Source organism: Notolepis coatsorum (assembly GCF_963971535.1).
Source record: "Notolepis coatsorum genome assembly, chromosome: 2".
Lineage (NCBI taxonomy): Eukaryota > Metazoa > Chordata > Actinopteri > Aulopiformes > Paralepididae > Notolepis > Notolepis coatsorum.
Window position 1 is genome coordinate 65,798,224 of NC_140166.1, and position 17,587 is coordinate 65,815,810.

Sequence of the window (17,587 nt, forward strand, 5' to 3'; positions counted from 1 at the left end):
TGTTATGCCCTCAACAACTCTCCCCGAACCACTGGTTCCTCCCTCCCTGATGAGCTCAATAATTTGTTATGCCCTCGTTATGAAGTGCTTCGAGAGGCTGGTCCTGGCTCACCTCTTATTCTGGCCTTTCACCCTCACACCAATCTGCCTATTATGAGAACAGGAGCGCGGAGGACACCATCTCCTCAGCGCTATATTCCACCCTCTCCCACCTGGATGAGAGCAACACCCATCATGTGAAATTGCTGTTCAACTTCGTGGAAACCAAGGACCTCCACATTAAGCCCCCTGTCTGCAACTGCAGGGTATCTGTGAGGGTATTCAAAAGTCTTACAATTATTCAATTAATTAATAATTATGAATTATTATTAAAGTATTACATTCATTATGAATCATTCTCAATTTAAGGCCTTAAAAGGCATTACAGGTATTCAATTATTTGGGGGGCAGCCCGGCTGCCGGGAGATTAAATAATATGAAATATATGAAATGTTTTTTGTATGCAGGCTGTTGTTTTTTGCGGGGCTACCGGGAGCTTGGTGAGTCTGGCGAGAGCTTGGATGGAAAGAGCAATAATTTAATACCACATAGAGCTAAATTGAATATTTCATGACCATAATAGCAAAAAAAACGAAACACACATTCAAAACAAACGGTGCGTGAGGAAGGCACGCAGCATGATCAAGGACACCTCTCACCCCAACCACTGTTTTCCCTCCGTTTCAAGTCAGGCAGGTTCAGGGGCGGCTTCTGCCGCTCAGCTGTCCTCTCTCTGAACTCTGTACCCCGATCACAGGCCCACCCCCACACACCGTATGAACTCTGAACTCTGAACCCCATTGCCTATACTCCAGGCTCTGTTATCCATACTGTACGAACTCTGAACTCTGTTGCCTATACTGAATTTATACAACTACCTTCACTGTCTACAACTTCCTTCCACTGTAATCATAACTACCTACTTTGCTTTAAAGTTCTTTGACTATCCAGCCACATGTGGCTGTGCACTGATTGAACGTAGCAGGGCTGTCCCCGACTAAGGATTTGGATGGTCGACTATGATTGGCCAAAATGTGCCGTTAGTCGACTATTGGTCAAAAAAAAAAAAAAAAAAAAGTATAATATATATATATATATTTTTTTTTTGTATCATTCCATTTGGGCTGTGGGGGGTGCTGATGGATACATCTTGATATTTGTCTAGTCTAGTATGTTTCTTTCAGTGCCTCTGTGCCTGTTTTCGTAGGCAGTTAGCCTCTGGTATGCGTGCCATTAGTGTTAGCCACGCTTCTAGGCCTCTTTTCTTTTGGAAAGAATGATAAATTATTATATTATATTATGTAATTATATATATTATTTTTTTCCTTTGTATTCAACTAAGAGGTTGGCAGTCGACTACGGCTCTTTTAGACTAATCGACTAATAGGGGTCATCCCTAGAACATTGTAATGAAACTAGTAGTAAAGAACTGATATAATGTAGTAATATTTATGCATATAAAACCATGACCACAAATTTGACCCATGACCCCAAAAATGCAGATAATGCCTTTTGATATCCTTAAATAGCTATACAGGTAATGCAGAAGCTCAGTGCAGCATCTACAATCATTTAGTTTAACAAAAACAGTTTTGAATATTTTGTAATTGTATTCAATAACTTTGTTTATGTTCGGTTTATATATGTCCAGCTAGCTCGAGCTAGGGTAACGTTAGCTAGCTTAGCACCTAGCTTAGCATACGTTTGAATGATCATGAAGTGTGTGTGTGTGTGTGTGTGTGTGTGTGTGTGTGTGTGTGTGTGTGTGTGTGTGTGTGTGTGTGTGTGTGTGTGTGTGTGTGTGTGTGTGTGTGTGTGTGTGTGTGTGTGTGTGTGTGTGTGTGTGTGTGTGTGTGTGTGTGTGTGTGTGTGTGTGTGTGTGTGTGTGTGTGTGTGTTTAACTGGAGGTTTAGCACATTCAGGTTTGGCTGAATGGTTGGGTGTGGGAATAGATGTCCTGCATGACCTCCTGCGTGTGTGTGTGTGTGTGTGTGTGTGTGTGTGTGTGTGTGTGTGTGTGTGTGTGTGTGTGTGTGTGTGTGTGTGTGTGTGTGTGTGTGTGTGTGTGTGTGTGTGTGTGTGTGTGTGTGTGTGTGTGTGTGTGTGTGTGTGTGTGTGTGTGTGTGTGTGTGTGTGTGTGTGTGCGTAATTGAGTGAGATTTTGTGTGTAAATAGTACCTTGTTGTAGAGGACATGCATAAGTAGACCTCTGGCATGATCAGGATGAAAGAAACATGCAGCCACCTGTTTAGATTAGAATAACCAACCAGATGGTTAGTATTATTTTATGGAGCTTCACACACACGCACGCACGCACGCACGCACGCACGCACGCACGCACGCACGCACGCACACACACACACACACACACACACACACACACACACACACACACACACACACACACACACACACACACACACACACACACACACACACACACACACACACACACACACACACACACACACACATACACACACACACACACACACATTATTAATGTTACTGGGGTGCGTAACAGCTACAGAAACAGAAACTGTATTTATTCCTAATACAATTATATTGTTCTGTGTTTCCCTCCAAGTGATCCAGTGTGGGGGCACTCCCCTGGTGCATCATGGGAAGGTGGAGGGAAGTGACCAATCGTGGGGCTCCAGCATCAGTTATAGTTGTTTCCACGGTTACCAGTTGTCCAGTCCTGCCGTGGTGACCTGTGAGGGGAATGGGACATGGAGAGGAGAAATACCACAGTGTCTACGTAAGATAACTAGTTTACCTAGCACTAACTAAACTCCACTAGTTCTAACCAACAAGTTAATGTTCAAATGTGAAGGGTAGGGGCGCCCCAGTGGCCAACCACATAACGCGAGTCGCGGCACGGCCGACCCGGGTTCCATTCCCGGACCCGTCGGTATTTGCCGAATGTCTTCCCCCCACTCTGTCTCCCGTTCCTCCTCTCTCTCTCTCTACTGGACTGCCCAGTAGTAAAAAAAAAAAAAAAACGATAAACGCTAAAAAATACATCTTTAAAAAAAATGTGAAGGGTATAGAAGACTGAAATATGAGATCCCACAATTGCTAAGTAAGATAACTAGTTTACCTAGCACTAACTAAACTCCACTAGTTCTAACCAACAAGTTAATGTTCAAATGTGAAGGGTAATAGAAGACTGAGAGAAGAGATACCACAGTGTCTACGTAAGATAACTAGTGTACCTAGCACTAACTAAACTCCACTAGCTCTAACCAACAAGTTAATGTTCAAACGTGAAGGGTAATAGAAGACTGAGAGAAGAGATCCCACAATGTCTAAGTAAGATAACTAGTTTAACGTTACGCCCCTTATTGAAAATGGGGGACCCTGATGTAAACAAGACGAAAGTCTTTCTCTGGTCTGCATCCCCTTAACAATTGTGTGTATTGAGCTGTACTGTATTGTACCCCTTCTGCAATCTGTTAATAAAAAATGTCAATCAATCAATACTAACTACTACTACTAACTACTAACTACTAACGACTCTCTCTCTGTAGCGGTGCTGTGTGGCGACCCAGGCTCCCCAGGAGGCGGGTTCAGAGAAGGAAAGCTGTTTTCCTATAGGTCAGAAGTCCGGTTCTACTGTCACACCCCCTACCTGCTGGTTGGCTCCGCCTCCAGAGACTGTCAGGCTGATGGCAGTTGGAGCGGTCAACAGCCTGCCTGTATCGGTAACTATAGCAACCCTATTTGTGTCGAAGTTACGTATCAAATGGACATTTCACTTTTTTTGCTAATCATATTAGTGGTACATTTCTGGTGGACTTTGCATTACTGCCAGCTGTTAGCTAATATACACTGTGTGTGTGCGTGTGCATGTGTGTGTGTGTGTGTGTGTGTGTGTGTGTGTGTGTGTGTGCGCGTGTGTGTGCGTGTGTGTGTGTGTGTGTGTAGACCCAGCCTTCAATAGCTGCCGTGACCCAGGGACTCCAGTCTATGGGATACCAGTCCTGGCTCAAGGATTTCAGGTCAGAGACTAGTTAGACTGGTTTGCCTAGTTAGTTAAATAGGACACCTACTGATTAGACTGGTTAGCCTAGTTAGTTAAATAGGACACATACTACTGATTATACTGGTTAGTCTAGTTAGTTAAATAGGACACTTACTGATTAGACTGGTTAGTCTAGTTAGTTAAATAGGACACATACTACTGATTAGACTGGTTTGCCTAGTTAGTTAAATAGGACACCTACTACTGATTAGACTGGTTAGTCTAGTTCAGGGGTAGGCAACCCTAGGCACGCGTGCCTGCATAGGCACGCAGGGCATTTTCATAGGCACAGGGGGCAGCATTAAAAAAAGATATATATATATAATATTTTTTATATATATTTTCTTTTTGCTTTGAAATATTATAGTGAAATATTTTGCACTGTTGTCGCATTCATCTTGTTGAAATCCTCCCACAGGTTCTTTTTACTACCACATATTTAATTGAGACCCTTTATTTGTTTATTATTTCAATTTAGCTGGAAATACATTGCTACAACATTCAGTAACATTTGCAGAGCCTTATAACAAAAACATTATTACGGTCACCATTGTGACCAGTGGGATTAATCAACACATTTTATTATTTATTTTTCTATTTCATTGAACATTGCACATGTTAAAAGCCATTTTCTTTACTCAAAATGTGAGTATTACCAAGTCAACTTGTGTTCTTAAAACAATGACAATAAACATAGTTTTATTAGGTTGAAATAATGTGGTTGTGTACTTATTTTTCTGTTAACTTATTATGGATTGCAAACTGAAAACCTTAATGCACAGTAACTGAACTCAATATTTTTAAGTTCTGGTAACTTATTATTATTAATTTTTTTACAGTGTAGTCTTGCGATCAATCAAAACGTATTTACACAATATACCTCACATTCACCCTCCATTCACATCCTGGTGTTCTCCTGGTGTTCTCCATTAGGCCTGTAGGTGGAGCTATGACAGCACACGTACAGTACACACACCAATGGTGTGTGATGTGTCCAAAAATGAATGGGCAAATGTGAGTGAAATGGTCGCACTGTATGCAGCTGTTTGTCTGCATTGCATTCCCCCCCCCAACTCAGATTTAGGGTTGATACAACCATCATAATAATATTGTTAATAATAACAATAATGATGTAATAATGTAAAAATTATCATTAAAAATACCTGATTATGAGAAGAAAAAAATTACGATGCATGGAATATTGTTGAGGCACACTAGTTACAACTATATTTCAAACAGGCACTCCATGTCAAAAAGGTTGCTGACCCCTGGTCTAGTTAGTTAAATAGGACACATACTGATTAGACTGGTTAGTCTAGTTAGTTAAATAGGACACCTACTACTGATTAGACTGGTTTGCCTAGTTAGTTAAATAGGACACCTACTACTGATTAGACTGGTTTGCCTAGTTAGTTAAATAGGACACCTACTGATTAGACTGGTTAGTCTAGTTAGTTAAATAGGACACATACTGATTAGACTGGTTAGTCTAGTTAGTTAAATATAGACACCTACTGATTAGACTGGTTAGTCTAGTTAGTTAAATAGGACACCTACTGATTAGACTGGTTAGTCTAGTTAGTTAAATAGGACACCTACTGATTAGACTGGTTAGTCTAGTTAGTTAAATATGACACCTACTGATTAGACTGGTTAGTCTAGTTAGTTAAATAGGACACCTACTGATTAGACTGGTTAGTCTAGTTAGTTAAATAGGACACCTACTGATTAGACTGGGTTAACCTAGTTAGTGAAAGAGGTTAACCCAGTTAGTTAAATAGGATTAGCTCTCATGGCACAATGTTTTCATCTCAGACCACGTCTGAGCCCTATGCTGCCATGATTTCCATGTCTTTAGAAGGCTAAGGCACACAGGACTGTAGAACTATCCAAAAGCCCACGCACCTGTTTTGTGGACGTCATGGTTACGTATTTCAGCCCACTTTGAAGTAGGTCCTTCAACTAAAATAACAGCCAAAGGGGCATTTCAAAAACCGCAGATGTATTTGAACTCAGTTTGTTTCAACATATCCCAACAATGTACTTGTAAAAAGTTAATGAGTTTGAATTAGTCCAGAATGACGTCGGAGGACACTGTCTTTTTTTGTTGGTAATTACAGCTCAATGAAATGACGGAGGTTGAGAAATAACGATTCCTATTGCGATCCCTACTGCTATTCTCACACCGGCTTCATATCACAGGGCTGTAATTAACACGAAACAAAGAGTCAATGACCTCTGATGACATCACCACTCGATGACATGTTAAAACTGATTAACTCTCAATAGCTGTCAAACTAAATCACAATCGCAATCAGAAAGGTCTTTATTGCCAACTAGTTTGCACTTACAAACTTGGTCGTTTTTGGTGCGACAATAACATGCAGACAATTAAGGTAGAATAAAATAAAGGGTAGAATCAAATAAAAGGGATTATAAACTAAGTTGAAATAAAAGCACAATAGAATATAATATAATTATACAAATAAAATAGGCCAGGGCTGTACAATTGTTCAATTGTTCATTTGTTAAATCAAACTGTTCAAACCGGTTTGCAGTTTCGGGGATGTGTGTGAGATGACACAGTAAATCAGCATTGTTTATTGATTAAGTTCTTGAGCTTTACATTCATGGTATATTCCTGTGCAGTTAAGCTCTACGCTTGTGTTCATACAACTGAGAGAGATGTTAGAGTTAAGGAGTTAGTGTTAAGGATTTACAGGTTTTTAAACTGTATACTGTATAACAATGTATGTTCTGTGTTCTGCAGGTTGGCAGTAAGATTTCCTTCAAGTGCCGTAAGAACTACCACATCCTGGGTTCCACCACTAGAACCTGTTTGGAGAACCTTACCTGGAGTGGAACACAACCTGAGTGTATAGGTGGATATTATTATTATTATTATTATTATTATTATTATTATTATTATTATTATTTTATTATTATTATTATTATTATTATTATTATTATTATTATTATTATTATTATTATTATTATTATTATTATTATTATTATTATTATTATTATTATTATTATTATTATTATTATTATTATTATTATTATTATTATTATTATTATTATTATTATTATTATTATTATTATTATTATTATTATTATTATTATTATTATTATTAGTAGTAGTAGTAGTAGTAGTAGTAGTAGTATCAGTAGTATTAGTATTAGTATCATTATTATATATATATATATATATATATATATATATATATATATATATTATTATGGAGACCAATAAATGTATACTCAAATCAAATATACTGTTTTAAGAATTTCTCTCTCTCTTTCTCTCTCTCTCTCTCTCTCTCTCTCTCTCTCACTCTCTCTCTCTCTCTCTCTCTCTCTCTCTCTCTCTCTCTCTCTCTCTCTCTCTCTCTCTCTCTCTCTCTCTCTCTCTCTCTCTCTCTCTCTCTCTCTCTCTCTCTCTCTCTCTGTCTCTCTCTCACAGCCCATGCTTGCAGGCAGCCAGAGACACCCAGCAGTGTGGACGTGAGGTCTATGGACCTGCCTACGGTGGGTTACACCCTGATCTACACCTGTCAGGGTGGCTTCTACCTGGCTGGGGGATCTGAACACAGGACCTGCCGCAACGATGGGAGGTGGTCGGGTAAACCACCCCTCTGTAAAGGTAAACCACCCCTCTGTAAAGACAAACCACCCCTCTGTAAAGACAAACCACCCCTCTGTAAAGGTAAACCACCCCTCTGTAAAGGTAAACCACCCCTCTGTAAAGGTAAACCACTCCTCTGTAAAGACAAACCACCCCTCTGTAAAGGTAAACCACTCCTCTGTAAAGACAAACCACCCCTCTGTAAAGGTAAACCACCCCTCTGTAAAGATAAACCACCCTCTGTAAAGGTAAACCACACCTCTGTAAAGGTGAACCACCCCTCTGTAAAGGTAAACCACCCCTCTGTAAAGATAAACCACCCCTCTGTAAAGGTAAACCACCCCTCTGTAAAGGTAAACCACCCCTCTGTAAAGGTAAACCACCCTTCTGTAAAGGTAAACCACCCCTCTGTAAAGATAAACCACCCCTCTGTAAAGATAAACCACCCCTCTGTAAAGATAAACCACCCCTCTGTAAAGATAAACCACCCCTCTGTAAAGGTAAATCACCCTTCTGTAAAGGTAAACCACCCCTCTGTAAAGATAAACCACCCTCTGTAAAGATAAACCACCCCTCTGTAAAGATAAACCACCCCTCTGTAAAGATAAACCACCCCTCTGTAAAGGTAAACCACTCCTCTGTAAAGGTGAACCACCCCTCTGTAAAGATAAACCACCCTCTGTAAAGATAAACCACCCTTCTGTAAAGGTAAACCACCCCTCTGTAAAGATAAACCACCCTCTGTAAAGATAAACCACCCTTCTGTAAAGGTAAACCACACCTCTGTAAAGGTAAACCACCCCTATGTAAAGATAAACCACCCCTCTGTAAAGGTGAACCACCTCTCTGTAAAGGTAAACCACCTCTCTGTAAAGGTAAACCACCCCTCTGTAAAGTTGAACCGCCCCTCTGTAAAGGTAAACCACCCCTCTGTAAAGGTAAACCATCTCTCTGTAAAGATAAACCACCCCTCTGTAAAGTTGAACCACCCCTGTGTAAAGGTAAACCGCCCCTCTGTAAAGGTAAACCACCCCTCTGTAAAGGTAAACCATCTCTCTGTAAAGGTAAACCACCCCTCTGTAAAGGTAAACCACCCCTCTGTAAAGGTGAACCACCCCTCTGTAAAGGTAGGACAATAATCTCAATCACATCAAATGTGTCTACTGATATACAGTATTTAGCGACCTGAAGGAATGATAATCCGACGCATTTCAAAGTCCCATTCGATAGTTGTAGCCTAGCTAGCCAAAACAAGACCTGAGGCATTAACACATTGGACGCCAGACCCGAGATAAGTCGGGGTAACTCGCCATCGCTTGAGCGCCAACCTAGAGAAAAGTCGGGTTTTGGTTGTTATTTCTTTTATTAGCTATTTCCATTCATAATCCATCGAGGGAGCTTGATGTTATCATTGGGAATGGGTCTGAGATCGCAAACGTCCAATACCGCCACCTAACGCCTTGCGGCCGGTATTGCACATCCTTGGAATCTCTCTGGCTTGGCCTGTACGTCGATCTAAAAAGTCCGGTCCGGGTTTTCCTAGTCGGGCAGGAGTAACTTTTATAACACATGGATTGGGGAGAATCAAGCACCGCCGATTCATGTTCTTTGTTGGATTATGTTGGCAACACGATCGACATCAATACTTGGAATGGCGATCAGATAATTGGAATATTCTTTTTGCAGTACATCCTAGTTAAGGTAAGGGCTATATGGTATCAATCTTGTGTTGATCCGAGCATGCATTCATTGTGATCCGAAAGTGTTACTGTAACGTTACTCCACAACGTATGCCGTTGGTGGCGATCGAAGCATAGAACCCCCCCCCCCACCCTTTCATGCATGCATGATGAAACATAATACCGATAGCGTTGATTTCAGATTGATTGTTGATCCAGGTGAGGAATGGCACGGTTTCTAGTGAAATGCACTAAATGCACATCCTGGGATTACACAGAATTACTCTAAAACTATACTCATATTCACCACGGTATAAAACGGGAATGTATGGATGACATTTTTTTTTCTTTTTCACAAATTGAACGATAGATACTCGATGTCAAATGGGCAATAGTTTTAAATCCATAGCTATGATATTTAATATAGTTTTAGACCTGCAAACACCGGCATGTATCCCCATTCATTAAAGCGCTGGCACACACAGCCATACAGCCCACAGCGACCTCTGGCCCTGAATGTGTTAAACAACAATGATGATCACAATGTCAACAACAACAACAACAACACAAACATAAACAAACATTGGTCATGGAAATAAAATGCATTCCATCTCACAGAAGAATCATGGATTCTGATCAGGAAAAACTGTTTAGGAACTCTGACTGATTCTAATTATTACACCCGTGCATGCAGAGCACTGTGAATGGATTATTGTGATCACGCCTGCCCTTGTGTCCATTAAAATCAATATTGAGGATAGAAGTTAGACCTTTTGACCTTTTGAAGACTCACCCACTGCAGGATTGGCCAGGAGACTCTCAGCACCAGTTTACAACATGGACATACCAGAGTGAACTCGTATTGTAGTTGATATAGAAGTATAGTGTAGGAGTAGAATTGGACTAGTTCAGGGGCTCAGGAGGTAGAGCGTTCGCCTAGTAATCGGAAGGTTCCCGTCCGATTCCGGCTCCTCCCGGCAGCATGTCGAAGTGTCCTTGAGCAAGACACTTAACCCCTAACTGCTCCCGATGAGCAGGTTGGCACCTTGCATGGTCGCCTCCGCCGTCGGTGTGTGAATGTGTCAGTAAATGGGTGAATGTTGAGGCATAAGTTGTAAAGTGTTTTGGATAAAAGCGCTATATAAATGCAGACCATTTACCATTTACCATCAGGTGCGCCGTTATGGTTTCTAAATGGACTGGTTAATGGCTGGAGTGTGCACCACCATCAGGAATCCGAAACACGAAGGACATGCGCAGGCATCGGAGTGGAGGTCAATTGTAGTGAAGCGTCTCCATTCAGTGCAGGAATGAAATATGGGCCAATAACCCTTTTTCATATTAGGTGTACATAGCTGACGTTACCCAGATGGCGGACAGCTGCACTCGCAGGCTTTGCGTAGGCATCTCTGAGAGTGCCGTTCTAGTTTATTTATGAGGTGTCTTGTTTTAATTGTTTTAACAAACCCCAATGCGTAATCCTGTTTTATGTGTTCCAGTTGGAGTAAAGGTCAACCCCAAGGTCAAAGGAGGAGAGTCTGACGTCCAGAAGAACAAGATCAGAGGTACGTAAGATTAACTGCAGTTAACAAGCATCCATTTCTTAGAGACACTATTGGAGGCAGAAAACGTTAGCTTGTTTAGCATCATGCTAAGCATGCTTGCGGAAGTCAATGTGGGGGATATGAAGGAGGGTCATACGACCAGGACGGATCAGTTTTGTCTACTGAAATGGACACAGGCACAAAAATGGTAAAAGAAATGGTCAGAACGGGTGTCTGGGTAGCGTAGAGGTCTAAGCACTCGCCTACCACCGCAGAGACTCTGGGATCTAATCCAGCTGTCAGCGGTACCTCCGGCTTAATGGTCAGTCGTCCCTATGAACACAATTGTCAGTGTTCGCGGGTGGAAGGCTGGTGAGGGTATGAGTCCTGGTCGTTGCAAACAGCGACTCCTACTGGTCGGTCGGGACGCCTGTTCAGCAGGGAGGGGACCTGGGGGAAATAGCGTGAACCTCCTCACGCGTTACGTTCCCCCAGTGCAACTTCTCGCTGTCGGGTTCCAAAGAAGCGACATGTATCGTAGGAGGCATGTGGTAGTCTACACACCCTCCCCAGACCATCTGTAGGGCAGCATGTGATAGTCTACACCCTCCCCAGACCGCCAGTAGGGCAATGCGTGCATAACAACTAAATAGGGGGATGGGAGAAAAATATAGAAATGGTCAGAAGTAGGCGGCTGGGTGGTGCAGCGGACATTGCGCTCGTCACCAACGCAAGAGACACCGGGTTCGAATCCGGCTGTCGGCATTGCCTCCGGCTTGGGCCGGCCGTCATACTAACTCAATTGTAGCAGAGTTAGCGGGTGGGAAGTCGAAGGGTGGTAATCTGGTCGTTGTGAACAGCGACTCCTACAGGTCGGTTGGGGTACGCCTGCACAGCAGAGACAGGAAAATGGCGGGGGTAGTGTGAGCCTCCCACACACGTTACTCCTCGCCAAATGAGAGTCCGCGCTAGCAGGTGAAAAGATGTGACAGGCTGCCGGAGGGGACATGTGATGCAAGGCTTCTATCCTCCCTACAACCGGCCAGTGGGGGGGCATATGCGAGCAACGATCAGGACAGGGGAGGGAGAATTGGCACGAGAGATGAATTGGGATGGGGAGAAAAATCACAGAAAAAGGAGGAGAAAAAGTAGATAAAAAAAAAAGAAATGGTCAGAAGTAGTTTAGCGACGGATTTTTAGAATTCTTTATTCGCGATTGGGACACATCCCCACTTTTCTTTTCAAGAGGCCTTTCACTGTGCTTCTTACTAAAAGCACATCTGATGCCATCTGGATACATCTTTTATCTTTGTCCATTTTTTATCTTCCTCTCCGTGTGCGGAGAGCGTTCCTGTCTCCCGAGGACCCTCCCGCTCGAGTGGTTTCTGCGACTACTCGGAGACAAACACCCATGCACACACCCGACCCCGTGCTCTAAAAGTGCAACGAATAACCCGAAGGAAATGGATATCGGGCCCACCGGATTACATGCTGCCAACACTCAGCCGAATACAAAAGCAACCTTTCAACCGAACCGGGGGTCTTCATCATGAACTGTTGCTTTTGTATTAATCAGAGTGCACAGGAGTTTGTACTCCAGTGTGCCCCGATCCATCCCCTTCCGTGTTCATGTGGACTCTCATCCTGCACCGGGGGCTAAAACACTCTACTGTGCTATAATTAAACGGACCCCTTTGCTGTCTGTCTGCGTTCCTCCTCCTCCCCCTCCCGCAGTTCCGGCGGACGTGTTCTCTCCCAACTCGGACTGGAGCGGCTTCTACGAGTATCTGGGGAAGAGGCAGGTCACCGCGGTCACCGTCACCGGGTTCAACGTCTCCAGCGGTCGCGTCAACGTCACCTTGCTGGAGACCAGCGGAGTCAGCATCAAGTTGTCGGGTAAGAAGAGACGGCGGGGCGTTTGCATCATATCAAAGCGACGACGTGTATAATTGTGGCACCTGTACCGGTACTGTCATGGTTTTTGCCTTATTTCACCTTTCTGTGAGGGACAGCTGTCTATTTTTGCTTTATTTCACCTCTCTGTGAGGGATAGCTGTCAATCCCTGTTCCCTGTGGTTAATTGCCTCATGGGTCGGCAGGTGTGTGGGCTTGATTGCACCTGATGCAGTGCAGCTGTGCCTATGGCCATGTGCAGTCTATTTAAGTTTGGAGATCGCAGTGTCAACTGCTTTTTCATTTCCTAGTGTTGGTTGTCCTTTTGGTCACGCTCATTATATTGAGGTGTAGTCTGATCTCTGATTCAGAATTGAGCTTTATGGTAGTCATTCTTATTTTAGGCTACTCACGTGATTCTACACATAAACTCCCTTAGTGGAGGTTTATTGTTTTACTTTTTTCAAATATAAACTCCTTTATTAGGAGGTCTCCTTGTGGCTTATTTACTTTTATACTATACCTCTTTATTGAGAGTAGTCCTGTTTTTTGGGACTTGATTTATTTTCTTAATTACTCACCTTGAGATTTCCACCTGTAACGGTTGTTTTCTGTTGTATAATTTTTCCCCTCTCCTAAAATATCTGCGTAAGCAGTCTAGTGGTTGTCCGTGTCACGGATAACTTTAAGAGTCCCTGTTATCTGATCATGACCCACACACACACACACAGGTACGGCGGCTTTTCAATGCATTTCCCATGAGCTCCTTTCCTCTGTCGCATCTGTGCGCTTTCGTCTGTTGAATGAATGAATGAATGAATTAATGAATGAATGAACACAATTTTATTTTCGTTTCATGTCCGACGACCCATCCCTTGCGGGATTATAAGACACCAAAAAGCAATAATTGAATATAACATTCACTTCCCAAGATTTGTAAGCTACAGTACACCGTGCACACCATCAGAGGCCAAAATAAACACATCACATTATATGTTCTTTTCGTACGTTTATCCCAAGCTTTCTCTAAATATACCAAATACCCTGTGATAAAAAATCTGATTTTTTTTGTCTTTCTGCATCACTCCACCACATTAACTCAAGATTTTTACAACCGTCAAATAACTTTTGACACAACTCATAATATAGTGGACAATAACACATCAAATGAAACTCATTCTCAATATCAATATTACAGTAAACACAGATCTGCTCTTCTTCTGTGATCCCCCGGCAGTTCGCGTGCAGACCTTATGCAGGCCGAGCTCTTGGTGTCCTGGTGGTCGAGGTGGCTGCATATTGAATGAATGAAATGATTTTATTTCGGTCTTCTTTTACAAATCAATGTACAGTAGTAGGACATTTATAAAAAAATATACAGAAAGAATGCTTATATTGCCTACCCTTGCATTATGTTATTAATAAAAAATATATATATAATTCAGTACACAATTTTGCAAAAACAAAAGGTTACGGACGTTTCATAGTGTACAGTTTATACAGTAATATACAAAATAAAACTTTTTATTTGTCACAGTTATACAGTTACATTATAATAAAATGCAATTGGGATTATAATAAGGTTTTATGCATGTATCACCTTATATTTGAACAATTTCTTAAATGTATGTATCGAACTACACATTTGTTATTTGTTGTCACAGTTATTCCATAGGTTTACCCCTTTAACAGATATACATCCACTTTTTATAGTTGTCCTTGCCTTTGTGTTTTTAAAGACACATGTTCCTATACTGGCTCTCTCTAGTTTGGAACAACTTCTGAATACAGCTTGGAAGTGAGTGGCTCATTGTGAATTGAAAATGGGGGACCCTAATGTAAACAAGATGAAAGTCTTTCTCTGCTCTGCACACCCTTAACAATTGTGTGTATTGAGCCGTACTGTATTGTACCCATTCTGCAATCTGTTAATAAAGTTTTCAATCAATCAATCAATGTGCTTTATACATTATTAGTGCAGTGCTATATTTGTTTTCCAATGTCGCAAAAGATACCCAGCAGCATTCTGTGTGCAAAGAAACTCTCACATCTCATTCATCCTAAGCACACTATGTCCGGTATCACAAGAGGGCTGACTGGGCTGATCGCACCCAGACCGTTTGAGATTATAGTTGCGAAATCCATTGGCGTGTGTTGAAAGGGTGGTCTTAATTTGTTCATGCTCCAGAATTTGATTCGTTAATAGAACAATTACAAATTGTCGCTTTAAGTTGACACGTGCCATTACAGATGTCTGGTTGACTAACAGTGCATTTGACCTCAGTGAGAGCCACTCAGAGGTTGTGGGTACCAGCAGGCCTCTTTTTGTATAGGCTACAGTCAGGGGTGTAGTGGAGAGTAAACACAGTTTACCCACCTTTGTATTTCAGAATTAGAGTTTACCCACCTTTCTATTTTAGAATTAGAGTTTACCCACCTTTCTATTGTAGTACTTTTCTGGGCTAATTGTTCTGATCTAATCAGAACCTAATCCTCTGCGTTGTGTTCAAAACCTTAATAGCCTAGAGTACTTCAGAAAAGCAAACCAGGAAATGGTTTGTATGCGGCGGATGCTCAGAGAGACGACGGCTTTTGAAGAAAACAGTTCCGGGCAGATTGATCTTTGAAGAATCCGTGTTTAATGAAAAGGATTTCAACAATGTTACAAATCAACGATTTGAAGAATAAATGCAATGAAACTACGAGATGCAGCCGCTATGCCGGAGGTTCGTAGAATTCAGACTAAATATTCAATATCTAATGAGCTCGACGCCTGTCTCGCTTCTCCGTTGTTATCTCTCGTCTGCTCCGGGGCGTCGCCGCTGACTTCCGGTCCAGTAGGTGGGGGGAGGATATGTAGAGTGGGTGTTCCTTTCTCGTCGTTGTCCGTGTGGGTTGTGTAGCTCTCTCCCAGAACCACGTATCTTAAAGACTATGTCTCCTCCTCCCAACTTTACGTCATGGGGGCGGGTCGTTCAGAGCGTTAAAGAGCTTCCTATTGGATGGCCAGTGGTCGTGCCCGTTTATAGTCTACCTCCACGTCTAATTCGCTGAAAATAGATCTCTGTCTCTTTGAATAGCCCTGGGCCGGAAACGCCTTTTAAGGGTGTTCATAGCAGTTTCTAGTTGGGGGTGTTAACAGCTGCAGAACGGTTTCTTAAAGGGGAGCAATGTAATCAGAAACATCTTGGCCGGTTCCTGTGGCTGATTACTGTCTCCTGTGTTTTAGGGCTCGGTGTCAACACTTCATTGTCTCGACCAGTCCTACAACCACAAGGATTCTTTTGATCTATTGTAACTAGGGGAGTTTGAGACAAAATGTCTGGCGTGTCTTTGTTTATGATCAACACGCCACTATTATCTCTAAATCTCGGCTTCAAGAAGTCTATTGATCTTGGGGGGTTTGAACCAGAAGTATAGTGTGTTCTTTGTTGTATGGTCAACACACCACTATGGTATCTGAGTGTGGCCCTGAGGAAGTAAACTAGTGATCTCACTATCTCAAAGGTGCAGTTTGGGGGGTTTGAGCCAGAAGTCTATTGTAAGAATGTAGGGATGAGGGTGATTAACTCAGCCTCTACCTCCACCTTCCCCCTCTCCAGGAGTTAGGTGACGGTCGCTTTGAGTCAGAATGTATGATGCATGCGTTTACCACCTCTGCCAAGTTGCCATTCTGATTCCGTGTACAGTTTATTTAAACAGTTTGCTTTATGGAAAACTACTACAGTTTCCCCGGTTTGGGGATTAATGATCCCCAATATACTTGTTAGTATTTTTTCAATCAAACTCTTACAAATACCTTAACCTTTTTACTGTTTAGCCAAATCACCTAAGAACCAAATATTTCCAGAATCCTTCTAGCTCATAGTTCATATTTGTTAGTATCAATTGCTTTCAACACCCACATTAGCTCCCTCACAAAATTAACGACTATGAATCAGTTGACGTTTACACAGTTCTAAATTCACTCACACCGTTTAACAATTTCCAGTTATTTGCAGATTGTACACAATGTATCAGTTATTCCAAGTTCACTTCCGTCTAGGTCCATTCCTTTATACAAAAAGGGCATCGTACCAATTACCAGGTTGAGACTATACTTATGTGTTTTTTAACCAAACATGTCTATTTTGTGCGAACAACTCTGAAAGAAAAGATTATTACATTGCATTCATTTTCTAAACATTTCTAAAAAAGGAGAGAGCTCACTAATCAAAAATCAAAAAATATATACACACTCTCTCCATGGCCTATCATTTACACTATCCCTCCTTTTGCCTATGTGTACCTTTGAGGTTTCTTAATGACTCGTTGTGGTCGAGTATCTCGTTCCGGGCTTGTGCTAAGCACTGGTTCATCCGGTCCTTCTGGTACACCATCCAAGTCCACAGAGGAGAAATTATTATGTTCCAATTCATAATCCTCTCCTCTGTCTGGCTCCTGTAAAAATCCCTCATCTTCTACTGGTGGCCAATCGTGGTCCCCTCTGTCTGGCTCCCCATAATCATTCGCATCTTCCCCTTCGTTTGGGGGTTGCCCCACCCCGGTTTCATCGACCGCCGCTTCGCCTTCGTTTAACGGTTGCCCCGCCCCGGTTTCATCGTCAAGGTCCCGTGGTTCAGGTTCCCATTCTTGGCCCGTATCTATTGATTTTACACAATGAGACATATGGAACCACATCGGTGATCCTTGAATTTGTAAAGCCCTTTCGGTGGCTCGGACGACTTTGTATGGCCCTTCCCGTCGTGCGCCAAACCACTTACGCCTAAATACTTTAACA

At 42.2% G+C, this 17,587-nt stretch overlaps 1 protein-coding gene across 1 annotated transcript in view; it reads left to right on the forward strand.

Annotated features, from left to right (window-relative positions):
* LOC311223412 (CUB and sushi domain-containing protein 1) overlaps positions 1 to 17,587 on the forward strand; it is a gene marked incomplete at both ends in the record, with an annotated part of 179,579 nt that overhangs the window by 117,623 nt on the left and 44,369 nt on the right. Inside the window, 7 exons of the mRNA XM_084308200.1 lie at positions 2,627 to 2,800; positions 3,573 to 3,746; positions 3,970 to 4,043; positions 6,837 to 6,948; positions 7,530 to 7,709; positions 10,870 to 10,935; positions 12,649 to 12,810. Of these exons, the coding sequence (XP_084164326.1) occupies positions 2,627 to 2,800; positions 3,573 to 3,746; positions 3,970 to 4,043; positions 6,837 to 6,948; positions 7,530 to 7,709; positions 10,870 to 10,935; positions 12,649 to 12,810 (942 nt within the window). The remainder of the gene's footprint in view (positions 1 to 2,626; positions 2,801 to 3,572; positions 3,747 to 3,969; positions 4,044 to 6,836; positions 6,949 to 7,529; positions 7,710 to 10,869; positions 10,936 to 12,648; positions 12,811 to 17,587) is intronic.